This window comes from Xenopus tropicalis, chromosome 1 (assembly GCF_000004195.4).
Source record: "Xenopus tropicalis strain Nigerian chromosome 1, UCB_Xtro_10.0, whole genome shotgun sequence".
In the NCBI taxonomy this organism is placed as follows: domain Eukaryota; kingdom Metazoa; phylum Chordata; class Amphibia; order Anura; family Pipidae; genus Xenopus; species Xenopus tropicalis.
Genome location: NC_030677.2, coordinates 58,441,927 through 58,469,813, shown reverse-complemented (window position 1 = coordinate 58,469,813; position 27,887 = coordinate 58,441,927). Strand labels below are relative to the sequence as shown.

General features: G+C 37.4%; 1 protein-coding gene across 4 annotated transcripts in view; it reads right to left on the bottom strand.

The window, feature by feature from the left end:
* znf827 (zinc finger protein 827) overlaps positions 1 to 27,887 on the bottom strand; it is a 108,637-nt gene that overhangs the window by 61,030 nt on the left and 19,720 nt on the right. For all 4 annotated transcript variants that reach the window (XM_012955598.3, XM_031895507.1, XM_002938935.5 and 1 more), the window contains exons 2-4: positions 9,364 to 10,377; positions 5,760 to 5,932; positions 3,482 to 3,938 (exon numbers count right to left, since the gene is read on the bottom strand). In XM_012955598.3, the coding sequence (XP_012811052.1) occupies positions 3,482 to 3,938; positions 5,760 to 5,932; positions 9,364 to 10,377 (1,644 nt within the window). The remainder of the gene's footprint in view (positions 1 to 3,481; positions 3,939 to 5,759; positions 5,933 to 9,363; positions 10,378 to 27,887) is intronic.

Below are 27,887 nucleotides of genomic sequence, written 5' to 3'. Positions count from 1 at the left end.
TGGGTTACTACTCAAGGGTAAACTTAGTGCCTTTTATTACATATGGGGGATATTGTTTTAGGCAGGCCCTAGGGTGATCCTAACTTTATATAGAAGTGAAAATTGTACAAAGGGTTTTAAGCAGAAAATCCCTGTCTATAAATGATGGAAATAAAAACTATAATTACATAATGTTATAGAAACGGACTGCACACAAGGTACTAAGTCGGGATGACATTTCTGCCCTTAGCTTCCCTTAACCATTTGTTAAACAATCCTTCATTCAAACTCCCATGTTTTCAAACAGTGTGATTCCATATGGAGTGTGTATAAGGCCTACTGTAGCAAGGTATTTTGTAGAAAATGTCAAATAATTAAGAGCAGCATCTAATCATACTTTATCATCTAGACAGGCACTGCCTTTTCTATTACATTTTTTTCCATTGCTCTCTTTAAAAGGTGATCTTTATAACCACTGAGTCCTCTCCCTAGCTTACAATGAAAGGTCAAAAGCACCATACTCTCCAAGGAACAAGGATCAAGGGATTGAGGAGCTCTAAACCCTTCCAGGAAACAGGGGGGAGCATTAAAAACAACCTGAGAGAACAATATACTGTAACACTTTTTTCTCCCACAAGTCATTTAGTGATGACATTTTGTAAAATGCAACTTAGATTCTCCAGTAGCCAATTATCATCCATTTAAGAGCGCAGCTAGTCTCAGGAGGCCTCCGATGGTATTTAATACTCGCCACAAGAACAAAAGCTTTAACAGTAATGTTTTCAAATTGTGTTGCCTTTTCTTGTGGGCAAATCAACTTATTTATTTTGAACAAATGATAATGTATTTACGTCTTTATTTTTTTTCATACAACTGTATGCATTTTTTAAAAATACACATGAAAATTATACAGGTATAGGATGCATTTTCCGGAAACCCCTTATCCAGAGAGCTCCGAATTACAGGAAGGCCATCTCACATAGAGACAATTTTAAGAAAATAATTTACTTTTTAAAAAAAAAACTATTCCTTTTTTTTCTCTGTAATAAAACTTTACTAATTGCTAATAATTAATTGCTTTTGGAGCCAAAACAATCTCATTGGGTTTACATAATTTTTTAATTATTTTTAAAGTGGTAAAGTATGGAGATGCAAATTAACATAAAATAAACCTTATCTGGAAAACCCTAGGTCCTGAGCATTCCATATAAGATATACTTTGCAAGCAGGGCCATTCCCATCCTTTTACCTTCCACAAGAACAAGAGAAAAGCTCATTATATTCATTGTCATTGTATTAAATGGTTTTAGCATTAAAAAAAAAATCCCATTTTCTTTGCTCTTGTTGTTTTTGTTATACCTCCCAAAATATAAATGGAATGCCATATGGGATGTATATAAAGACATAAATGCAAAATATCAATGTGGTTGTCTATGGAAATACTTCTAGCAGGACATTTGACAGCTCAGAATGTTAAAGAATTGTCTATGTTTAAAGGTAATAAATAAAAGGTGTATACATTTTTTTCTAACTGCAGTTGTGGTTTATTATCAATTTTTTTGTTGATTAGAGATGCAGTACACAGAATTCATATGAATAGCATTGCTAGTGTAAAAAAAATAGCATCCACCCAAAGACACAATCCCATCTTGCCCACCCATACACTGCTTAGGGTCCACTAGGAGGACAAATTGACTGCAACATGCATTTACTGTATTAACTCTACTGCAAGTACAAATGCTCATTTGCTTGGTGCAGTTAGCTACAGTAAACAAATCAGAAATTAGCATTGATCAGACTGCTGCAGGTACAATAGAGAAAGCAAATCTTTGCTTGGCAGCTCTGGATTACTAATACAAACATTTCCAAACCCCCACCAAATTATAAGTAGGACAGAAAGCGTAATTTTACATGATTGGTGTTCTATTAAATTGTGACGTTTTCTTTAACATTTCCTATGTGAATGTTATGTACAGCCTTTCAAATAGGCAATGCCACTTTAATATTATGCTACCAACTGTATATGCAAGTTGATTACTGTTCTTCCTTTGTTAGACTTCTAGCTCATAATTTTAGCAAGCTGTACAAATGTAGTTGGTCAGAGGCTAAATGTGAGGAGAACCGGTTAGCATTATAGCTATACAATGATTTAGCACTAAGCAGTGAAGCCTATTGTGTACAAATGCAGGCTTGCGGTTGGGAAGGCATATCAGTAATTCAGCGAGGTTTCAAAGAAGAGTTGCCCTTTGTCTCGCGACAATCAAGTGGTTACAGCAGCTATCCGGTTATTACATTCGAAGGTGCGCAATCTGGTGAGTAACCTTTCCATATAGCCTTTTTTTTTTTTACTGAATTCTTTCAGTAGAGCAACACAAAACATATATATCTTTTTTCAGGCCTTTTATGGATATCATCAATTAGGAGAAAATAGGCCAGCATTTACATTAGTTTAAGTGCCTAAGGAAAAGAGAAAATGGAACAAAGATCCAATAAAACCTTGCTTTATTCACCTTCTAGATCATGAGTTTATTTCCCTGAATAAAATCTACTGTGTATCCCTATATTCTGATGTGTTGAAATTATATCTGCAATGCAAGTCAATGGCACCCATTTTTATCTGGCACTTTCTGTCACTAAGCTACAGTTCACTGGGTAAATGGCAAGAAATCATAGTTTATAGAAACAGAATGAACAAAGGCCTGGAAGATAACATACACAAGTGAATGTAGCAGATTGTTCTATAGTACTTAAAACCTGATTGATTTTAATACTGTTTTAATACTGATGTAGCAACTGTAAGATTATAATAGTATAATCTATTATAATATATTTATATATATTTAGAATTTTACATATATGTATAAATATGTAAGGCTTTGATACCTAATCTTTGGCAGCCGGCTGTGGAGCTAAGATGTTCAACTTCCTCCAAGAATGGAGAGGTCAAAGGGCACACATACTTATAGTACAGTTGTTGAACTTGTTATCTAGAATACTTTGGACCGTGGGTTTTCCAGATAATGGATCTTTCCATAATTTATAGCTCCATACCTTAAGTTGGCCAAAAACATAGGAATGGGCAAACGATTTAACATTTAAAATGTAAGAATGTTTCCTGATTCCTTTCTCACACTGATATTTTTTTCCTTCTGGAACTGTTATTACAATACATTTTAACATGTAAAATGTAAGAATGTTTTCTTGATTCCTTAACTTACAGTGATATTTTTTTCCTTCTGGAACTGTTATTACAATAAAAAAAGATTGTTTTGTTGCCCTATAATGGCAACCTTTGGAAATAGAGTTACTATTTGGTTCCTGAGCTGAAAAGTGTTCAACAGATAATTCCAGGCAGTACAGAATGTTGTTATTTTGCAGTATAACTAAGGTGTATGTGATCTGTCATTAATATTCCCATATAACATTTAAGCACCTGCATAGAGTAGAAGTGAAGTATCTATTCTATGCTGCAGAAATTAAAAGCTAATGAAATGTTGCATACCTGATAACTTCATCAGAAAATCTGATGCCATCTTTACAGAGATGTCTTGGCTGAAAAGGGATGAAGGGCAACCTACAAAATCCAAAGATTCTTTCATCATTGCGCTGCTGTTACTGTTAGGTCTGTCATTAAAAGGAATGACAGAAGGGCAGCCATTGTCTTTAGGTTCCTCTTTAATAGGTAGTGCACTGACAGCTATAGAGTTAATCTGGTTTAAGGTCTCTGGAAGTAGAGTCATTTGTGCAGGTGAAGCACATCCTTCATCCTGACTTGCCAAGGAATTTTTAAAAGGTGCTTGTTTAATGTCAGCTTCGTTAGGTTCTTCTTTCACTTTGGCCTCTGCCCGCAGGAAGTGCTGGTGGCAGCGCATATGGAGTTTTAGGCTAAAATGGCGAGATGAGGTGAAAGGGCAGAGTTGGCACTGAAAGGTTTCCCCTCGGTCCTGGTGCTGGTGGACCTGTAAAAAATACAAAAGGTTTCAGAACTCTACTTACACTACAAATTGGAATATATATTCCTACAGACGCACTCCAGGACTTCACAATGCAGTGAAAAAAATATTTTTCTGTCAACTTTTCGGTCTCCATTTGGAACCTTTTCCCAAAACCTTTCCTTTTGTGTCTTGAAAGGGGTCCCAAATGGGGACCGAAATGTTGACAAATAAATAATTTTATCACTGCATTAAGTCCTGGAGTGTGTCTGTCATCTGCTATTTTGGTCTACAGATGTTAGATTTTTCTTTAAGTGCTACATGCATGTAAACCCTATATTATCCTACCATGCATATAAGCTGGGCCCCACCCCCCACCCAAACTACATGATTTGTACTGCATTCATTTGGCTTGTTTACATTTTCCTAAAACCAATAGAATCTTTTAAGGGGATTGATTAACTTTTGGTAACTTGTAAAGGGTGGTATTCTGAAACAATTCGCAATTCATCTTTATTTTTTATCATTTGTGGTTTTTGAGTTATTAAGCTTTAGTTAAGCAGCTCTCCAGTTTGGAATTTTTGTAACTAGTTGCTAGGGTCCAAATTGCCCTAGCAATCAGGCAGTGGTTTGAATGAGAAACTGAAATATGAACAGGACTGAATAGAAAAATAAGTAATAAAGAGTAACAATAATAATACAATTTGACAGACGGTGGATATAGCTGATTCTAAACAGTTTCTAATCAGCTGACCTGAATACATAGTACCTTCACTTAAAAGAGGCTTATATCAAGATCATTAGGCCCTAATGAGCAAGTCCCAATAAGGCAGATCTATAAAGCTATTCAATGGTTATTGAATGGTTATTAGAACCATTCTATAGCTACTTAGTAACTAATTTGATAACATATTATGACCATGCTAAGCTAGAGACTGCAACTGCGACTGCGACTGAAATGGGGTAATACAATATCATGGAAAATAAAGAGAGTGCATGTTAAATTGAAATGCACTAATGCTAATTGCATGAATATGGCCTGTCTCACAGGGTTGTATGGTTGTGCTTTGATGCTTTTATTCATAATGGACAAAATTCAAGTAGTGATATGGATACTTGTTGAGCTAATTGTGTTCATTTTCTTAAATACTAATCTACACAAGCTCATTGTTGTATCACACAAAGGTCATATCAAATAACATATTCTTTTGCTGGGTATGTCAGATGCATCAAATATATCAAGGGAATGTTATATGGGGTAATCCAAAAATCTTGCTTTGGGGTACAAACAGTGCACTTATATTGGAGGCACATAACTTTTATGACCAGCTGAAAGTAATATGCCTCTGAAATTGTATAGAAGTTCTGCACTAATGATGTGAAGAAGGTCTTTGCATTTTACACTAAAGGTCAAGCAGTGTGGCCAATTGTAGGTGAATCATATAACCATCACTATGGGATGTCAAGGAGCAGACATCCTTATCACTGCTACTCAGATCCCCTTATTTCCCCTGGCGCCTAAATGTCTAAAGCGTCAGCCATGTGCTCTCAGCTTTACTGTACATTTAAATGTACGTGGAACATATTTATTTTTATTTAATTGCTATGTTAGAGTACTATCATGCACATAAATTTAAATACATTTGCCCGGTTTTTAATGATTTATGTTCATTACATGTTATTAAATCTCTGCATAACTAAGAAGACACAACTGCCCATAAAGGTAGGTAAAAGAGCCGTTTTCTTCTTAGCAAGCAAAGGCAATCCAGATGTCCAATATCATTCATTCTCTTCCTGGAAATACAAATAGAAGAAGTTTGTCACACTTCTGGGTGCCACTGTACTTACCTTCATGTGTGATTTAAGATTGTCCTTGCGAGCACAACGAAATGGACATAGTGGACACTGATGACTTTTTAAACCTGTGTGAATCACCATGTGCCTTTTCCAGTAACTCTTCCTTTTTATTACCAAGCCACAAATAGGACACTGAAATGGTTTTCCGCCTTCCTCCTCTGGAGCTTTGTGAATGTAATAAAAATAGATGTAAAAATGCACAGTTATGGTTTAGATAAATAAATATTATGTCTTATATACATACAAAAACATATCATAAACACATTAATACCATTATCTAAGTGTGTATTTTATATGCAGGATTGGCCAACAGGGCTAAATTTCTGTCCTGTGCCACCATAGTCATCAGAACTCTAAATGACAACCCCCCCATGCATTTACCAGTCATAAATAAAAGAGGTATCCCCACTCTTCAGCCACTGGATCCAGCCACAAATATCCAATGGCGGGCAGGGGTGTTATTTTTAGGGGGGCGGTTGGTGATGTCACGAGACCGGGCAATGTTTGGGGTGGGGCTATGACGTGGCCCTGTCAATCTAGTAAAGTCCTGTTCGGTCTTCCTAATTTGAAAAACCAGGCAGGCAATTTTGACCCGAGCAGCCCTTCCAAAAACCAAGTTGTCCAGTTCAAAATCGGACAAGTGGCAACCCTACAAGTGCCCCCAACTCTGTGCCCTAGGCACGTGCCTCTTTTGCCAACCCTGCATATTGTAAATACTGAAAAGTGGCTTTAGGCACAGTTTCCTTTAACTAAAAAAAAATACATTTATGTTGTAAAAATATAAATGTACCTTTAGCCCTAAAAAAATATAAAATCATATTAAAAAAAAACACACACACAACCAACAAATTAAATAAGTTACCTTAGCTGACCATCTTTTATAAGCAGACTTCACATACTTTCTTTGTTATAAAACATTTGACTCAAATACTTCTTATATTAACTTGGTCATTAAAGTCAGTATGTGCATAATGGTGCTTACGTTGTACGTTTGGGAGACATTAAGAATGAATAACATTGTACTCAGATTTGCAAGCAAGATCTTGCAAGAGATTCATTTATCTTATGATGTGTCTAGAATACATATTCAGCAGGGCATCCTTATTACAGACACATTAAATTGGAATGAATACTTCAGGCAGCAGAAACATGTTGTATGTTACTGTAAGTTTGCTGCCTGGTCAGTATTTAACAAATAAATTTGAATCTTTGGGTCTATGTTATTAATAAGGAAAAAGAAAAAGGAAAGCCAGAAATAATGCCACCTCGTTACTGCACAAGTCTAAATGAAAAGGCTAAATAAAAAGTGAATGCTAGGTTGATCTGGACACATGGCAGCCAACACAAGGTATAGCTGTAAATGGGTCCAGTCATTGCTGGGACCCAGAAAACCAAGTTTTAATTTTGTTTAATAAGTCAACTGATGCCCCAAATGTTACAATTTTATTGGGCCCTCCTAGAAAAAATAGTTTCTAATGGTGACCCTTGGATAGGTTTGGACCCATCAACTGAACACACAGGGATAATGCAATTAAAATATGTATGTGTTGATAATCTGATGCAACAATAAGAAATTTACAAACCCTGGTGTAATTAAGACCAACAAATTAACCCAGTGCAGCTAACCATGCAGATAGTTTTGTAATTCTAACTGTATATGACAGATTCAAACTAATTACTGGATGGTTGCTGAACTGGTGTAAAGTTGTGCCTATGTTTGCAGCAGTGGGAAAGTAATTCTTGTATCCCCCCCTCTAATAGATTTTAGAAGCCATGTAATGGCTCTGCATCTCCCCAACTCAATGTGCTACATTTAGTCAGCCCAGTCTTTTAGACAGTTTCCTGAAATCCACTTGCTAAAAACTCTGAAGTCAGGCTCAGTATTACATAACCTCACTATTAACACACAGTTCCTCTGAACATTACATAAAATGCTGAAGTATAGAGAAATATTGGTACTAATATTAAAGCAAACTATCACAACTGAAACCTAAAATCTACTGATTTCCTACTATGAGTGTGCAGCATTTAACAAAAACACTAGAGCAGATGTACCCATTGTCTAAACAATTTAAAGGAATACTGTCATGGAAAACATTTTTTTTTCAAAATGCATCAGTTAATAGACCTTCTCCAACAGAATCCTGCATTAAAATCCATTTTTTTTAAAAGTGCAAATAGATGGTCTTATATTTAATTTAGAAATTTCACATGGGGCTAGCCATATTTTTTATTTGCTAGGGCACCACAGCCTATATAATAAACTGTTTTATTTTCTTTTCCTTATGCCCTTTTGTTGTAGTTCTCCAAATCCTACACCTGTGATAGCTTAATTCCATATAGTAGCGCCATAAGTGCCATATCAGCATTTCTAGCATATGAACTAAAAATATTTATATCACTGTGACCTTGTTTCACCACAAGCTAAACTCAGGCAACACCAGTGCTGCTTCAGATAATGAGCTTACAGTCTGATGATTATTATGGGCTGAAATATGAAGAAAACAAGATACAGCGGTGTCATCTTTTTAATAATAATAATATAAAGGAACACTTTCTTTCGTACATATTATTAGCTTGGAGCTCCTAATCTATAGAAATGTACAAGTAAAGTCATGAAAAGACTAAAGTATAGGTAAATGGACAAAAATAATTTAAAATTAAAAAGAGGATTGTAATGAATCACACAATACAAACAAGTTGTTTTATTTTCCTGCGTAGATTTCCATTGTCCATATGCCCCTTCATAGCTTTTCTGACACACTGCTGCAAAATGTCAATAACACTGCACTGTGAAGTCACAGGGCAATAAGTGTTCTTTGGGGTCATAAAGTTTCCCATAAAGTATATCAGAACACAAAAAACAGCTAAGACTGTCCAGACGGTCTTAGCATAAACCTGTCTGATATTCAATTTCATTTAATACTGTATTGTGTATTAAACAGGTCACCTTCCCCTAAATTTGGGGAGTGGGAGCCTAAAAAGATTGAGCTCTGGGCCTTAGTAATGTCTGGTTTTCACAAAATCAATATTTCAGTAGTATGGTACTAAGATGGTTTGTCGTAAAATGGAGTAATTCACTATGTAGACTGGGCAAGTATCAGACTGGACAGTAATGATTCCGGTTGTAATGGGAGTCAGATCCAAAGCAATATACATATGCAAATAACTTTAAAATCATGTTTAATGGGTGTACATTTTTTTTTATTGGAAAGCTGCTTAGAATTCTTTTAATATCCAAATAACTGTCCCTTTAAAACTCTAAATTAATCACCTCTAAATTTGAGGTATCCAATCATTTGCTCTGTGACTTATAGAATCTAGTAAAGCTCCAAGAGCATTCTTAGTAGGAGTTAAACCCTACCAACCTGCATGTGTATACAGTGATGGGAACAAAATACACATCTTACTGTGCACATGGGACAGATTTCAGCCACAAAACTTGTAAGTGTGCAAGGTTGTAATGGTTGAATATGTGTTTTCTCCAACAGAGGTATATTAGAATTTTTAGGCATGGTATAAATAAACCAGTCATTGTGGTCACTGAAAGTTGATAAAAGAATAGTATTCATTATTAGTGTTTATAAGTTTGTACCTTGATTTCCAGGTTTAGATGGCCTTCCTTTAGGTGAAGGGAGTAACAACAGTTCCAAAGATTGTGTTGAAGTTACCTTTTCTTGATTTTCTTCAGGCAGTGTTAAAGGGTCTTCTGACATAAGGGGCTTTTTTTTCTCAGCAAGTATACTACCAGCAGCCCGTGCAGCAACTTCCTTAAGCAAGGCAGCAGAAGAGGTCATGGAAGCCAAGGAAAGAAATGGACCAGCTGGAGAATGACGCTCCTGACCTGCTGTCATGCCCCTTTCACTAACTTTCTTTGATAATGCTGCTAAAGTGGAGCTAGCAGACTGAGAACTAAATGGAGAAGTAAATGATTCAAACTTTAGACTTTCACCAGTTCTTAACTGTGACTGATCTTGAAGAACAGCATTAGCAGCAGCTTTGAGTTTTAGGATAGCAGAGTCCGGTGACAGGCCACATGTGTTATTTGAATTATGTAGCCATTTGTCCTGACTCCATATAAACCTGTTGGTTGAAACCCCTCCATACTGCTCACTGTGCTCCTGCTTTTCAGCAAGCTTTCTTGCAAGGACACTCAGCTGCTTTGCATGGTGAGAAGACGGAGAAAATTGGAGGTTTGTAGAAGTATTAAGTGAAGAGTCATCTCTGCCATTTGTACCAGCGTCTGTTACAAGCTGCACTGAACCAGCCTCTAGGAGACGTCTCAGATTACTGCTTAATGGCTTGTGTGCGCCAATTTGCTCATCCTCATCCATGGAGGATGCAGACGTTGACAACAGCTCCTTACATTGTGAGGCATCCTTAAAAAACTCACTTTCCAGAATTCCCAAATCAGTGCTTAAACTTGGGGTTGCACTTCCTAGGGATGTATCAGGAGATGTGGGTGATTCTTGTCCTCTGTCATCAGGTGATAGTTTATAATTCTCTTGAATATCTCCATAGGAAGCTTCTGATGGGGTTTCAGAATTTGTTCCAAACCAGTTCTCTTCCTCACTTGCTTCTCCTTCCACTTCCTCTTGTCGAGCACCATCTATGAGGAGCAAAAACAGAAATCCAATATTATAAGGTTTTTCATTCACAAATATTGTTTAGTAATAATTTTGTATAATAAGTGTATGAAACACAAACTCATATAAGATAATGAGTCTATGAACAGGCAACATCGCATTTGGTCTACTGAGTATCTGCAATGAATCAATTATGTAGCTTTAGAATTTAAAAGACTAACCCCAGGAACAGATCATCAAGCAGTTGCTTTTGTCTACTTAAGGTGAATTATAGTTAATAAACTTACCAGCTAATTAGATAAAGGACATATTACAATGAATTAGCAGAATCCCAAGTTAAAAGAACTTGAAATAATTACAGAGCTTGACATTTTTCCTCAGGTTTTCAGAATAAACATTTAATGGCTTGAATGCCCAGAAGACAATTTTATCTGTGCTATTCAAGAGCTCTAAATGAGTGCCCTGGTCAATTTACAAAATGTGACGGTGATTTTCAGAGAGATTAAACTTTGAGGAGTTTCATTCCCTAAAATGCTTATTGGTCCTTTGGTATAATTCTCAATGTGTGCTATTATTATCATGTCCCGGCATTACTATGTTACTGTTATGGTATGTAATACCTTAAATTTGTATTTTTCATATATCTGTAGTTAATAAACATATTTATATTGTCTCCAAAGCCTTAGTTAATGTAGAATGGCTTCTTTATCAGCATTAAACCAATAGCACATGTACGTTTTTGATTGCCACTGTCCTCTCAAGGAGAACTGTGGTGACAATACCCTTTCCTGCAGGCAGCTGTTTCTTATTCTGGTGAATGGGAAACGTGCTGCCCTATGTTATACTGCTTTCCCATTAAGCAACTTTATCTCAAAAACCCAGATTTAACAGTTTCAATATCTGTTTACTTACAAATGTGAAATAAAGTAATGCTTTTTAGAATACGGAGTGGCTGCCACCAGAGAAAGACATCAGTACTCCCCAAAAATAAAGTATTTTTACAAAGCTCTGTATGATAAATGCATGTTAATGGAAACATGCATTACTGACCATACTGTCATTTAATGGAAAAACATCACAAGAATGTCAACACCAGATCAGTATATGCTTGCACTATTTTTATGCCAGAATCCATCAGATCTCAGTGGATTCTCTTGCCATAAGACTTTGTAATATAACTAACATGATTGAACATTGTTGCAGTGACATAATATTAGCAAATTTTTTGACTAAAAGCCTTGATCCAAAGAAAAAATAAATACACGGGAGGATTAAAAATACATTTAAGGGCAAGTGTAGCTTTCAAATCTGAAGAATAGGATCGACACATTATAGAATGACTAGATGACCAAAATGACAAAAACATTTCTGAGCACAGAAAACTGAAAAGCATAGACTGAAACCAAATCTTGCCTATTATCTGAGCACTTGCCACCATATCACAGATGTAATGTTTTGTGTCAAATGTGTCTTTTCATGGCAAATATTGGAATATTTTTATGGTCCCGGCTATAAGGGTCTATGGGTCAGTACACTTTTTTTGTAGCATATTGTCTGTAGTGGTTTAAGTCAACATATAACTACATTGTGTATTTACATGGTCTGGGGCACCAGCAGAAATGTTCAAGCTGAAGCAATGAGTTGCCTATATATATAATAGATCACCTTTCTTCCTCAGCTCTTAATCAAATCTGCTTGTTTTCATAAAGACAAGTGGTATTGCTAAGTGACTTTCTAATATAACTGGGATTTGCTGATGAGAGAACACTGGATAAAGAAAGTAGAAGTGAGATATAAAATGTGATAAACCTGGTGTGACATTGCCTGGACTGGAACTCCAAGACACAGTAATTAGATGTTGCTTGTTCCTGTTAAAATACTGTATAATAATTAAGCAATGCCCAACAACAACACTCAAGAGAAACAACCAGGAAAAGATGTTTGTAATGGCCCACAAGAATGGAATTCTATTGCCAGCAAGATGAAAAACATAGATAAGACACTAGTACTGAAAAAATAAAGCCATAAGAAAACATTACAAGGGCAATGACACACAGAGCTACTTGTAGTAGCTACAAATAGACAATACTGATAATTGTCTCTATGTGTGTTTTAGCAGAGCCCCAGGCTCACAGGTATTTATGACTGCTGCAGTCTTTGAGCAAAAATTACCAAAGGCCTAAATGAGTGTAGCTGCAAATTTTATAACAGCAAGCATCTCCAAGATGCACTATTTCTAAAAACATTCATATTTGTTACAACAATTCAAGTCCAAGATGCAGGTTTTTTGCATATAGTCAATCCAAAGAGAGGAACCACAGCCAAGTGTTTCTTTTTGTTTTCAAGTGAAGCATTACTCTTACAGATTCCAGGAATGTGTATCACAAAACTCAGAAGTAGAGGTAACATATAACTGGCAGTGAGGTGCCTTGAATGTAAGTTCAACTGCTGTGGATTAATGTCAATAACAGTGTAGAATACTACCACAGTTTTGTAGACACTGAATTGTTTAGTATGCCTTGCTAGTCTGCATGAATATTTGCGAGTGGTGTGTCACATATTTATCTGCATATTGGATGTAATGGTGCATGGAAATAAGCTTAGAATTCTATATTATAAAGCCTAGTAAAGGCTTCCACGTCCTTCTCTGCTCTATTACCTCTTTTTTATATTCCAGCATACAGACGAGCAGCGCCTTTATTTACAATTTAGTTCATACCTGCAGGTCCCCAGATGCTACTTTTATACTCAATATCAAGATTCTTGATACCTGCCAATAGCATAGTTTTTAATTCCCTACAATGCTATGTGCTCCCCAAACAGAACCATTTATAATTTTCCACTCTGGCGAGCTTGCAGTTACGCCGGTGCACTTTTTCATCACTGTATTTCTAATGCAAAAACACATTTTTCCATCTCTGCAGCTGTCAATGCAAATGCAATGTGTTTTTACAGGCAAAATACTATACTGTTGCTGATGGATTCTGTGAAATCACTACATGTCAAGAGACTGGAACTATACTTTGATTAAACCTTCCCATCAGATCAGGACACATCTAGCTGTTCTTTTGTTCTAAGCTCTTAGTAATATAAAGGGAAGAAAATGGGAGGAACAAGAGAAAAGATTTTTTTTCCTGTTACCCAGACAGCAGCCACATGTGTACTTCAAAAGACTGTTTAGGTTAACAAGAAAAGCCAAGTATTGCATTTTTTCAAGACCAATTTATAGCTGCATTTACAGATAGAAAAATAGATATGAAGAAAATCTTTATTATTTTTTTTTATTTTACCAAATACATCAGACCAGTAAAAACACACTAAGTTACATGGCAGCAGTATATCTATGATTTTCACGCTGCTTTCCAGGGCTGCTGTAAGTAGTCATAGGGGGGCAAAAGGGACAAATTGTGTGGAAAACAACATTGTGCCAATAAATTGTACTCATCTAAAAATAGAAGGAATGTGCTTTAAAAAGTAGTATTTTGGGATAATTTATTATAATTTCTACAAAATTCCCACTACTCCCACCCATCTGTTCCACTTGCTGCTGCCTCCTTTCCCAGGCTGTGCAGTGGGGCCGGTGGCATTCAGTGCACTGCCTGTACTGGACATCATAGGATTCATTTACATCCACAAGTGCACCCAGTGGGTGAGCTGTAGCCTATAGGATAAACCCATGTAAATGGGATTTTTTTTAGAGTTTGGAATTCATTCCCAGGATTCCTTTTGTTTGATTTTGTCTGTATGAGGCAGTCTCCTCAACCTTATTTATTTGTTTGTAGAACCACATGGTGACTCTAACTAAGCTGATCAGAAAACCCTGCACTACACTGATGAGCCTCAAGAAAGGTGAAACCAGTCTGTAGTTGGGAATCTGATCAGCTATTATCCTGGCTTCAGCTTCAAACCCAGTGGGTAAGCTTTAGCCTATAGGACAAACCCATGTAAATGGGATTTTTTTTAAGATTTGGGAATTCATTCCCAGGATTCCTTTTGTTTGTTAGTTGCAGTCGCCGCAACTTCCCTGTAGTCAGTTGGGCATAAAACCACTTTCATTGAATGTACTTGTATCAAAAACACTCCTTGCATTTCCCTGTAGTTGCACTCAGCAACGCTCAGTCCTTCCTGCCTTCCATTCCAAATTGAGCAGTGCTGCACCTATTGAGCTACCCCCATCTCCTGACCAGGCATTAGCTTCAAGGTTTACTTCATGCAGATATCATTCACGTGCCAAAGATACCAGAATTACGCCAATTGCTCACTGAACTGCATGTAAATGAGCCCTTGTGGGTTTCATTACCCATTACTTTGCTTATGATAGCTCCAATGGACTTGGCTGCAACCTACTTGCCTCTAGTGTCACTCATTGCATTTGGGTATATTCCACACAAAACACAGGCAAAAAAATCCTCTGCCAAAAAAGTTTTTGTCAGGTACAGGTATGGAATCTATTAGAAGAAGGAAAGACTAAATCACTGGGGGGGTGCCAGTGATTAATCAATTTAAAGTAAAAGAGAAATGGCACGCTCTCCTTAAAGGAGACATATTGGATAAATGGGAAAAACCCTAATTTTGTAGGCAATTATGAATAGTATACGGTGCTGGTTTCACTTTGTGCTAAAAATTAACCTTATCTGTAAAAATGGCCCCTTTATTGGAGCTCCCTGTAGATCATATCACTTCTCTGTCAGAGTTTGAAATGAGGGGTGGGCGTGTCCTAACGGTCCCTGCCAGAAGCACAGTAGGAGGGGGAGAGCCAATCCCAGCCCTGCAGTCACACAAGCAACGACAGGCTTCAGTTCCCTATCAGGTCAGCCTTGCTGCTGACTGGTTCCTATCCTACAGTGCAGGGTACGGAGGGCCGCCGGCTCCCCAGCTCATCCAGAGAATTCAGCCAGCAGAAAGTGGAACAGGGGGGCGGGGCTAGTGGGGTTTTGGGGGAATTTCTCAATAAATCAGTCCAAAACACAACTTTTTTAGCACAATCCTTCTATATCTAGGGGACTACAATTCCCTGGTACATTGTTAATTTTTATAGGATATGTCTCCTTTAATCCACTTAAACGTTATTGTCTGTATTGTAGAGATCTAAAATAAGTCCTGACACATTTCGTATTCAAAAATATGGAATCACAGACACAGGTATGGAATCTATTAGGCTGATGCCACACCAGGCGTAGGGCTGATTTTTTCGGCAAGCGGAAAAACGCTTGCCGAAAAATCAGCCCTACACCTGCTACTTGTGCCTGCACCCGAATGAATGGGATACGCTCGGGTGCAGGCACATGTAGCCGATATACGCATGAAAACGTGAGACTTTGCATTCTCACGCGTTTTCATGCGTATATCGGCTACATGTGCCTGCACCCGAGCGTATCCCATTCATTCGGGTGCAGGCACAAGTAGCAGGCGTAGGGCTGATTTTTCGGCAAGCGTTTTTCCGCTTGCCGAAAAAATCAGCCCTACGCCTGGTGTGGCATCAGCCTTAGGATAAGGAAAGGCTAAATCACTGGGGGGAGGGGGGTCAGGTGCCAGTGATTAATCCATTTAAATAGGTTTTTTTTTTTTAAGTGATGTTAACCTTTCTTTAGGTCACTGTCATTTTAAGGCTAAGCTTCTGAACTGTACATAAGGTATCTTGACAGTCCTGAAGCTCTCCAATCACTGATACCAAGAAGATTCTGTTTTGAACCAATGAAAAATTCAAAGTTGTTTATAGGACGTATTTTAAGTGCATTTTAAACTACCCTGAATGTTTTAAGATGCTTAGAAAATTGTCCAGTGTACACCTTGAATTGGTATGGTTTTAGCATGATACTACTAAAATAACAAATAACAAAAGACATTAAATTATGAAAAACAACTCAGATATATGTAGCTGACAGCTACCCTAGCAGTTATGCTGCAGGTGCATAGAAGGGGAGACTCCTGGTTTTGCTAAGGAGGTAAGAATATCCACCAGGCTACTGAAGAACAAGACAAAATGATGAGCTGAGCTATAAATCAATCTTGAAATTACACTTGCTGACTTAGATGTGAAAGTCATATTTAATGTACATCTCTTTCTGTATCTAGGCATCCAGCTGTACCAAACATGAATCAATTGGCACTACAAATGACAGTTTAACTATTCCCCAAAAAGCTGAGGTTTTAAAGAGATACAAACAGCAGCTTTTAACGAGAAGCATCATTATTTCCATTTTTTTTACATACTTTATATACTAAATAGTGCAATTACATAATAATTACATTTTAATAAGGAGGAAAACGTTGTTAAAACAGAGCAATGTGCACAAACATGTAGGAGAACACTTGCCTCTGTGCCTTTTTTATGCCACAGCACAATTTATAACCTACCTGCCTATATATAAAGTACTGTATATTTTTTCTCCTTAGTCTGTTCTATTCCTACTAAAGGGATACAGTCATCCCTGTATTAAAATAAAAATCAATCACTCATCTGCCAAACTGAAGCAGACTAAGCAATTTACCTGGGGTTCTGCTTGCTGAAGGCACATTTCAAGTGCAATTTCCCAATTAGCCATAGTAAGCTACCGGGGGGGTTGCAACCCGGCCCTGTGGGTGTCTAAATCCCCTACTGTCAGCTAATATTATAACCCTCCAGAATGTACAAATAATTTTTTTGTATATACTACAACACCAATTCATTCACTTTAATTGATAATAACAATGCTAACAGTGGTGGCTGCAAAAAGGTGGTGATCTCAGAGCTTTAGATGAAAAATGGCCGTACGAGGGCCAATAAAAGCTGCTGACAGAGTTGGCGGCTTATTGGTCCATGTATGGGGTACTCAGACAGCCTGTCCGACCAAAATCTGGGCGAAAATTAGCCAGATATCGATTGAGCAGGTTTAAAAATGCTTTCAGGGTGAGGAATGCATTGGCTTATTCATGTGGTTGTCCTGGCGGCCTGCATCCCATCAATGTGATCCAATTGCTTACCTCAAGGTGGTCATATTGGCGACCTTGCCAAGAGATTTTTTCAGTGTATGGCCAGCTTGAAGGAGCTTTTGTTCCTGTCCTTGCATAGTCGATTGCATCTTACAAATCAGATGTGGTTGCACACAGTTTATAATAATGACAACAAAATGATATTATAATCTGATCTGTAAACTACATGAAACCACTGTCAAAAGAGAAGGCTGCATGCTGCACTTTCATCAGATAAGAAAGTTGTATTTGCAATTGTTACTCACTGAAAAATACACTGACTGTCAAATGTTGAATGCATGAAAACCAAAAAGAACTGACCTATCTTGTGTAGTTCAGCCCTAAAGCTGGTCATACCCTTAACAATTTCTCTTTACTTAATGACCAATTTCAATGAGATCCATCAAAACTATCAAATTATCATAAGGTTAGTGTGCACCGAATGATTGTATATCTAGCAATCTTTCATCTGACTGATCGAGCAGGTTTAAAAATGTTAGTCTTTTACAATTAAATTTGTCCAACTGTCCAAAGCAGGCAGTTTTAAGCTAGATGATATTGCTTGAAATTGTCTTTTTTGTTAATGGACAAATCATACTTTTAAACGATGAGCTTGTTCCTAAGTTAACAAAAAGATCTTTTAAAAACTACACGTGTATAGCCAGCTTACCATGAGTAGATGAAGTTGCAGATGCAAAGGTCACATCCTCAGCTTTATGGGAAACAGCACAGGGCTGCTTATAAAGCATCACGTAAATTGCTTTCTCTCATTCACTTTGGGTTTTTTTGTTCTGGCAACACAGCATTTATTAAGAATCAGTGGTTTACTGAGAAATGAAATTTTCATATTTTGTGTAGCGTAGCACAAAGGCCTATCTGAAACATCACTATCAAAAATAAATTAGGTTTACAAATGGCTGCAAAATCTACTTAGGAAAACTTTTCACTTTGCCTCCACACAGAAATCGTGTAACAAGAACAAATGTGTTGCCACTTGAAGAAGAACCAAAAGCACTTCTTGCCATACATGGGGAATAATGATCCTTCTTTGAGGAAGGCGACATGGGATTGATCTGTTTGTTTAGTCCTTGAGCCAAACGACTGCATCACATTAATGGGATGCAAGCCATTGGGACAAGGACTGCCGAAGTGCTCCTCTCCCGAACAGGATTTTTAAACCTGCTCATCAACATCTGGACAATTTTTGCCCACGGACCAGTCAGACAGGCCAATAAGTTACTGACTCTGTCCATCAGCAGCTTTCATTGGCCCATATATGGGCACCTTAAGTCTGGTGTAACAGTCTTTAGACAGCAGCATTTCAAAGATTCAACTTTTCAGCTGTCCTATGCTGCCTGTGTGTGCCATGTTCTGCCTGCTCTACCTGCCTGGTGTGCCATAATTTGCCTTTCCTACCCTGCCTGCGTGTGCCATACTCTGCCTGCTCTATGCTGTCTATTTGAGCCATACTCTGCCTGCCCCTACCTTGCCTGTGTGTGCCATAATCTGCCTACCCTATGTTGACTGTGTGTGTCATAATCTGCCTGCCCTGTGCTGTATGTTTGTGCCATACTCTGTCTGCCCTATGCTGCCTGTGTGTGCCATAATCTGCCTACCCTATGCTGCCTATGTGTGCCATACTCTGCCTGCCCTATTCTGCCTGAGTGTGCCATACTTTTGCCTGCCCTATGCTGATTGGGTGGTGAACCTGGCAGGGGTTTGTTCTGGGAGTTTGTCAGCATTTGGAAATAGTTGTTAGGGGGTCCCTAAGGTATGTAATTTTGTGCTGGGGGTTGCTTGGCTATCCAGAGGGGATGAGGAGACATATGGATTTAAAGGTGTGGCTTACTATGAATTAATAAACTTCTTTCACACATAATGATGTGTAATATCCCTACAGTGAGCACCTATTTGGGTTTTTTCTGTGCTACCACCATTAATGTGGGGATGGTCTTAAAAGCCATTGTGGCTTCCATTATCAGCCCTCCACCATGTAGGCCAGAAAAATTTGGACGGCACTGCTCCTGGAATACAGAGGGTCCTGTAAAAATCTACCTTTATGTTCAATTACATTATTTGTATCCATTAAACAGATTATCTTGGCCAAGCTTTGGGCTGGGTGTAAAACAATTATATCAGCCACTACAGAAAATGATTCCTTTATGACAAACGGGTAACTGGTATTTAGTAATCTTTGGTAGATTATGAGTACACAGGTTCTATTTATTTTTAACATCTTTATAATGTCAAATGTAGGAAAAATTTAAATATGTTTATCTGCATATGTGGCTCATGTGGTGGAAACGGCTTTATGATCACAAAAAATATGGATTCTTCTTTTATATTCCAGTCTACCCGCTAGTCTTTTGTCATTCTGATCTTTGAATAACTGTTAGGTAGGGGTCTACATTGTTTACTAAGTATACACAATAGATAGTTTTATGTGTGACACAATTAATAGGATTACAGACACCCCTGTGAGTATACATAGCGTGTTGGTTCATTGTTCATTTGTGTAGTCTTTATCAAACCCACGCAGAGCTTTATGGCTGAACTAAAAGAACTTTCCTTAGAATTATTTGAAGCTTGCAACAAATTGCACTCTCTCTTCATATAGTTTACTTTCACAGAAAAAAAACAAGCTAGAATAAGCCTTCTATACACCCTGCATACAGAGGTGAATTCTTCCCTAAATGTAGTGCTTTTTCTTTTTAGAGAGGAATAATCATATTGATTCATTTTTGGTACATTCTAATTTAAGAAGGCTGTTAGTGTATTTCTTTTACAGCGGAAGTCTTTTTTGACTCACTTTGGCTGATATGACTCTGAACCATAGTAATCATCAATCTAGCTATAGTAATCACTTGCCAGATCCAATGTTGAAGTAATAAAATTCATTTTTAGGGACATTATATTTGGGAAACAGATAAAGTAATATTACAAAACTACAGGGACAGTTAACTAACAATGCTTAATTACATTCTACAGCAGATAGAGACCTAAGGGTTGATTCACTAAAGTGTGATAAAAGTAAAACGAGCGCTATTTATAGCATGCATTAAAAACTTTATTGCGTCTTAACGCACGATTCACTAAAAGGATATTTGCATTAATTTAGACGCGATGCTGTTTGCGTTATTTACTGTATATACTCGAGTATAAGCCTATAAGCCCAAAATATGCTGAAAAAGTCACCCTCGGCTTATACTCGAGTCGGGTGCCATGGGTCCCTCTAGACTAGCACCCTCTCTCCTTTGTGTGCAAATTAGGCCTCCCGCAACCAGACCCTCCAGTGCCCTGGCCTAGGCTCCCCACTAGCAATACTTATTTCCCCTTACTTCTCCTCCGGGACCAGGTCTGCTGCCAGTTTGCCAATGTGCAATGAGCGTGGGGTAGTACTCATATTGTTTTTGTTGACCCTCTTCTCCGCTTACAGAGCTAGTTTACTGTTTTTCTTTGAAATAAATATTGAAAAACATATACCCCACTGATGCCTTAAATAATGTAATTTTATTGGTATTTATTTTGATTATTGAAACTTAGCAGTAGCGGCTGCATTTTTCCATCCTAGGCTTATATTCGAGTCAATAAGTTTTTCCAGTTTTCTTAGGTAAAATTAGGTACCTCGGCTTATATTCGGATCGGCTTATACTCGAGTATATACGGTAATTCGCAAAGACATTTAGTGCGCTATTTGACGCAACGCACACTAATTAATGCAGCACGCTACTTGACGCGCACGCTAATTAACGCACGTGTGCTACTTATCACGGGCACACCATATTAGCCATTACGTTCGTAAAACTACTTTTTTTTTAAAATGACCATTTCCCTGCAAACTGGAGGCTACATCACTGTAGGGCCAACACATACTTGAATAAATCACACTGCAAAGTCCATATTGTGTTGCCAAAAGCTCATGAACTGTACTTTTCTATTAATTACCGGCTGCTCCAAGTAGGTGTTAATTTTCGCATAGACTAATGCGATATTTAGTGCATCTAAGTGTTTGTAAATCATGCGTTAATATTATTTCTGCGCAAGAATGAATGCAATGCGGTAAAATTAACGCATGCGGTTGCACACTATTTAACACACGCGATATGCGATAATACTTAAGCGAATCACGCGTTTTTCTTCGCGTCAATTTTAACGCAAAAAAAGCATGCGATAAGCGTTATTATAACTTAGTGGATCAACCCTCTAAAGAGACAGTATACACCTCTTGCAATGTTAGCTGAATGAATAGGGTTTACGCTGCACATATGTTTTGACTATTGTTTTAATTATGAAATATCTATGGTTTTTGGTTTTTTGGCACTAAACAAGAACATGAAGCCAGTTTCACTTTAAAGCTCTTTTGGACCAGAAATGACAGGAAGAACTAAAGGAGCTGATAAAACAAATTACCAGTCCATTGAGAAGCCCATGATAATGAGCTGCTCAAATGCTGCTGCTTAGATAATGGACAGATCTTTTTATAAAAGGAAAGGGGAAGGAAATTCAGTGAACACAGCCAAACTTTCAAATTAGTGTTTTATAATGGGAAAAAAAGCAAACATGTATTTGTTTTATTAATAGGCAGTGAAATGTCAACATAAGTCCAATCTTATGTGCTCATAAAGGCGTTATTAGGTGTACACTGTTCCTTTAACTCATAATTTTAATTTACAGTTATTAGTTATTTAACAATGTATTAAGAGGAACATGAATTGCATATTCTTGTTGAATTGCTCTTAGGACAGGAAAATACCTACACTAGACATACTGTAGCGCTATGCTTTGGAAGTAGGACAGTGAGCAGGAAAGCTGTGGTTGCATTTTCTGACTCTTCAGCTCGACTGTAGGAAAAAACGCAAGGAAAATACACTGCTGCAAAGCGAACTAGATAGATAAAGGGATTAGCCATAATAACAGCAGTAGGCATGAGGCTTGGATCTGAGGGCACTCAGAAATCTCATCCATTTCATTGTATTGTAACCTCAACTTCGGTGTGATAAAGCAGAGGAAGCGCAAGCAACTGAGATTGCATCAGAAATCACATCCAACATAAACAGAAGTCAATGGATGGGTTTTCTGTGGGCCCGAGAGCCTTTGGATCCAATTTGATATGCAGTCATTTTGACTTCACGCACATATAATTCGGAGATATGCACAAGGCCAAAAAATTGTTAGCATTATTTAATATTAATGTATTCTGTATTTTAATGTTTAACTTTTTAAACTGAAGGTGAACTTTTGTGCTGAAGCGGGGCAATTTTATGTATTGTATGGTATGTATACTACCCACTAGCAGGCTGCACTTAGCATAAAAAATAGAACATCCAACTGCTTGTTAAATGGTTTATTGACACTGACGCTGCTTTTCTGCATTCAATATTGTTTAATAAAGGCTTTCATTGGGGAAACATTTGAAAAGTAGGGATTGCTTTCAAGTACACATGGTGATCTCCAGCGTCTTCCCCAAGGTTAACTTAAATATAGATTCCAATGGCCCTTAGTGACTATATTAACATATAAACAGTGATTTGCTTCCTATTATAGTATATAGGAATCTCCAGTATGGAGAACTGTTCATAGCCTTTCTCAAGTTACTTGTGTCCAGTGTGGCACAGACTGGTTCCGTACACAATATTGCAATGGTTTAGGGGTTTTTTTTGGGTTACGCATCCTTGAGAAACAAGATCGGGTCAAACCTGGTCCCCTTAGCTCTTTTACAGATATTAAAATGTTGTTGTAAAAGCATGGTATATAGTTGCAGGGGTATTCAGGGCAGCAACCCAAAAGTGCAATTAAAGGTGTACAGAGAAAATCATTTTGACACAAAATTTACCCTAACTGGCCTTAAAGGATCAGTTCAGTGTAAAAAGTAAACTGGGTAAAACAGAATGTGCAAAATAAAAAATGTTTCTAATATACTGTAGTTAGTTAGGCAAAAATGTAATCTATAAAGGCTGGAGTGAGCAGATGTCTAACATAATAGTCAGAACACTACTTCCTGCTTTGACACATGGGACATAATTCAATTATTTTTTAAGCATGCAGGTCAGATTCAAAAGCAAACTAACTGAACAGTTATGTCCCATATGGCCCCCCTCAAGTCACTGATTGGTTACTGACTGCTAACAGCTTAGAGAGCTGTAAAGAAGTAGTGTTCTGGCTTTTATTTTAGACATTTTTTATTTTGCACAGTCTATCTATTTTACCAAGTTTCATTTTTATACTGAACTGTTCCTTTAAGGCAGAGCCTAGTCACTAAAGCAACTGCTCTGAGCCTCACTATCAAGGCTGGCCCTTTAGCATGAGAACCACAGCAATAATGGGTAGAAGCTACCAGTATTTGCAAGCAATTTGACAAAAGTGTGCCCATCAAAAGTCAGAGCTGGTATTGTTCTTAGACTAAGGCCTAGGCCTAAGGTCTGTTCCCAAACATGCTGATATACAGTATAAAGAAACTATAAAAGTAGGATGCACTTTTCATCTGGACAATGGATTGCCTTTAAATTAATGTTTTCTTATAGAATTCAAAATGTTTTTTCCTATTCAAGATGGGGCAAGTAGCTTCAAGCTGCAATTATAGCATGCTAATGAAGGAGTCATTTTATTCTTATTTATCCTAAAAGAAGCCTCATAATGATCAATTTAAGGCCAGGCTGTCCAAGATGTTGCCTGGGAAACAGTGTTCATGGAGGATAGAGCCTATAAACTAGGTGACCATAGGTATTGTGACCATGGCACCACAAGAGTGTAAGTTCAAATCAGCCTAACAAGAGCAATATCACAATTATTATCTATTTTACAGGTTCTTTTTATAGAAGAGAGGTAGGCAAAAAACAGATATTACCTAAAGGAGACTTCAGTTTCAAATGTATTAAATTATTTATGTGTGAATGCACACCTGGAATTAACTTGTTCCTGTGTTTGGAGGAGAGGTTTATGACTGTGTCTAGAATCAGAGACTTTACATAAGGATTGAGCACCTTAATAACATGCAGAAGATTTACCTAATGTCAGTTAAAAAGCCAAAAATGTCATTTGATGTTTTGACTACTGATGTTAATGTAATTGCTGGCCTTCCACACGTAATACATGATTGTGAAGTAGCACTATCAGACATGTTTCATTTAGTGATGCTAATGCGTTTCAGGACAAACACTGAAATCCTGCACTTAAAAAATAAGCACACTACACATAATATAAAAACACGTATACCCCATAGTGTATATATTCCGGGATTTAAAAAATCTATTTTTTGAATGTAATATCTGGGGGGTGGTTAGCTTTTTGCCAAGACAGCAGCCAAAAAATCTTTAGACACAAAGCTTGCATCAGAAATTTCACAAAAACAATAACAATTGCAAATACAAACAGAACACACAAAAAATGGGAGCTATGAAAAGCAACTAAACCACTGGATAGCCTTTATTTAAAAAAAAATCACCTTAGGCTTGTGCCACATGAGGAAATAGGCAAGTTGTTCTTAGATGTTTCTTTGAATAGGTCCAAAATATGACCATATCATTAAAAGGTGCACTTTTACTTGAATGGTCATCAGGCCCCTCTGCCTTTTCTACAGCCAGTATCCCTATGCCACTGAAGTTACAGCACCTTGCGTTTCCCTAATGTAGTTTCCATATTCTTCTTGCACAGGCCACCATCTTCCAGTCTTGCAGGGTGCTTTGTGTATGCGTTGAACATAGCTGTACCAAATGTACAGTTCTGCTGTTTTATTTAACCACAGGGGCTTTCTATAACTATATTATATTAAGAAGTTCATGCAACAAAAGCAAATGGAATACCCCACCACTATTATACAAATAAGTTGAAAAAGTAATAGTTAATAGCAGCTAGAAAGATTCACATATTTATTTAACCCCAAAGACCTCTAGGATATGGGTTCTTTCAAACAGCAGACAGAACTGTTGCCTTCTACCGCATTTCTACACAGTTTAACCTGAAATCCAAATAAATACTTTCTGATAATTAGCAACATTATGGAACCAATAGGAAGCACAGCTAACTTAATGATGTTCTCAGTTCTCAATAAAATGTGTAGGGATAACAGGATTTTAATCATTTATATAGCACTTTTTTCCAATTTAGGATGATATTGATTTCAACATTTGCAGTGCCATTAAAAAATGTAACACTAATAAAGCCTAATCATAAAGAGGACTGTTTTACACTTGTAGAATATTCAATTTCAAAAAACACTCTATAACGAACCAACCGTCTTTCCCCAGCTTCTCATTAGGCTACAGTGGCTAAAAAAGGAACAAAGTGCGTAATTTATAACAATACAAAAGGATAGAGTGCTTTTCAGAGTAATCTCCTTTGACCACTTTAATCTCCTGATTTCATCTGGGGATGGGAAACCATTCCAAGTTAGCAAGTCTATAATATGCTTGCACTATGCAGCACAGTGGTTTCTAGGCTTTTTCTTTGGAGATTCAACATTTTGTCAGCCCCCCCTTTAGTGCAAAAAAAAAAAGGTTACAGATGTATAAAAACACTATAGCATTCAGCCATTGAGCAATAGTTCTAAGAACATCTATGAAAGCAAACAGATGTGAAATCTCACCCTACATAAAGTTGAGCTTCCAGAGTTTTTTTAAATGCAAATCACAAATCAACTGTGCACGTATGATGATACTGCTCTTCACTTCCCATTATTCAGGCTGTTAGTCGAAAGGTGAAAATGTAGGGAGATGTTTAATAAATGCATATTGCAGGGCTGCACTGATTGCTTTTAGATTTTAATCAGTGCAAATCTGGTAACAATAAGTCTGAATAAACAGATCAATACAAAAGATGGTATGACCCCTTATATAGTATACATCCTTTCAGCTAGCTGGCCAATAAGTCAGATACTGTACAGGTTCTGCCAGTGTATGGCTACCTTAATGGGCCCAGGGTTGCTACCTCACCCCTTTTAAAGGAGAAGGAAAGGTAAAAACTAAGTAAGCTTTATCAGAAAGGTCTATACAGGTAAATACAGCCATAAGTACTCACAGAAGATATAGAGAGTCCTCTATCAAAAGAAACACAGGACTTCTTGTCTCCTTTTTTCGTAAACATGTTCTTCGGTATCTGACTTCCTCTCTCAGAAAATCCTTCATTCCAGGGCCAGCGTCTGCGCAGCTCTCTCCCTTGTCCTGCTCCACCCTCCCATAAAACTCACTCCCCCCACCCTTAGGAATGTGTAATCTGAGCTACCAGCCTCTAGAGCTGCAAGCAGGAAGCTAGGAAGACCAAGCTAAAATGGTAGCTGCAATCTAAATCAAAGAAAGCTTCTAGGGCTCTTTACTAGAGGTATGATAAAGCTTTCTGCAGAATAAATATAGTGTTCTAGTTGGCACTAATGTGGCAAATCTACTGGCAGTAAAATGCCAAAATGATTTTTCTTCTCCTTTAATACTGGCCACATATTGAATAAACATCCTGCATGGCTAATTAGCAATTAATTTAGATGCATTCTGCAGACTGAACCAATTTATGTGCAGTCATGCAGCATGCATCTATGTACATTGTTAATTGGCCACGCAAAATGTGTATTCAATATGTGGCTGGTATTAAAGGAGTAGGGCGGCAACCCTAGCTGGGCCCTCCCAGAAGGACCAAATTTAAAGTATAGGAACAACAGGGGAATCAACCAAACAAATTGACTATTAGCTTTTATAAAGATTAGTACTAAAACATGACATCAGAACCAAAATCACCAAGGCAAGCACTGAATGGGTGGCAAAGCTGTGCATTTATGTTGTGTCAGAGACACTTGGGGGTGTATTTATTAACACTGGAGACCAGTGATGTTGCCCATAGCATCCACTCAGATTTTTGGTTTGTAGGTATGTAGGTGACTGTTCAAATCTAATTGCTGATTGGTTGCTATGGGCAACATCACTGGTGATGTTGCTTCAAATGAGCAAAGATAACAATGGTATAGGGCCCCCACACAAAACAATGGTTGGGCAATTCAAATCAGTGTGGTTATGACTTATGAATAAAGCTTTTCCATATTCACACACAATCATTTTTTTGTGATTACTGTTCCAGATCTGCAGAGACAGAGAATATAGCCAGAATATGCCCAGGTCCCATAAGCTTTAGTGAATTTAATTGCCAAGCTAATCATGGAAATCTAAACTAAAAAAAAAATAAAAAATTAAACCAATAAAACATTAAAAATCAGGTGAGAAGACAATTTAACTTTTGTCATCTTCAATTAACACTAACTATAGCAGTGAACCTCTGATAACATTTACAAATAAAAATTCATGACATTTTTTAGATATGACCTTGATGTGCCCCAACTAAACCCATTATTCTGGCAACTTTTAGAGCCTTTGTTTTAGAATCCTGCACCCAGAGATAAGAGATAGATGCACATACTTTATACTGTATCAGAGATGTCTGGATTGAAGCCCTAAAATGTTGATGAACTAATACTAAAAGCATCAATATACAGCACTGTATAAATTAGGGGTGCAGAGCAATAACAGCTGAAGGGCTACGGACTACTTGCACCTTTTTACACCCTTTTACCCTCCCCATATGAATTTTATAAAAGTGAATGTATCAT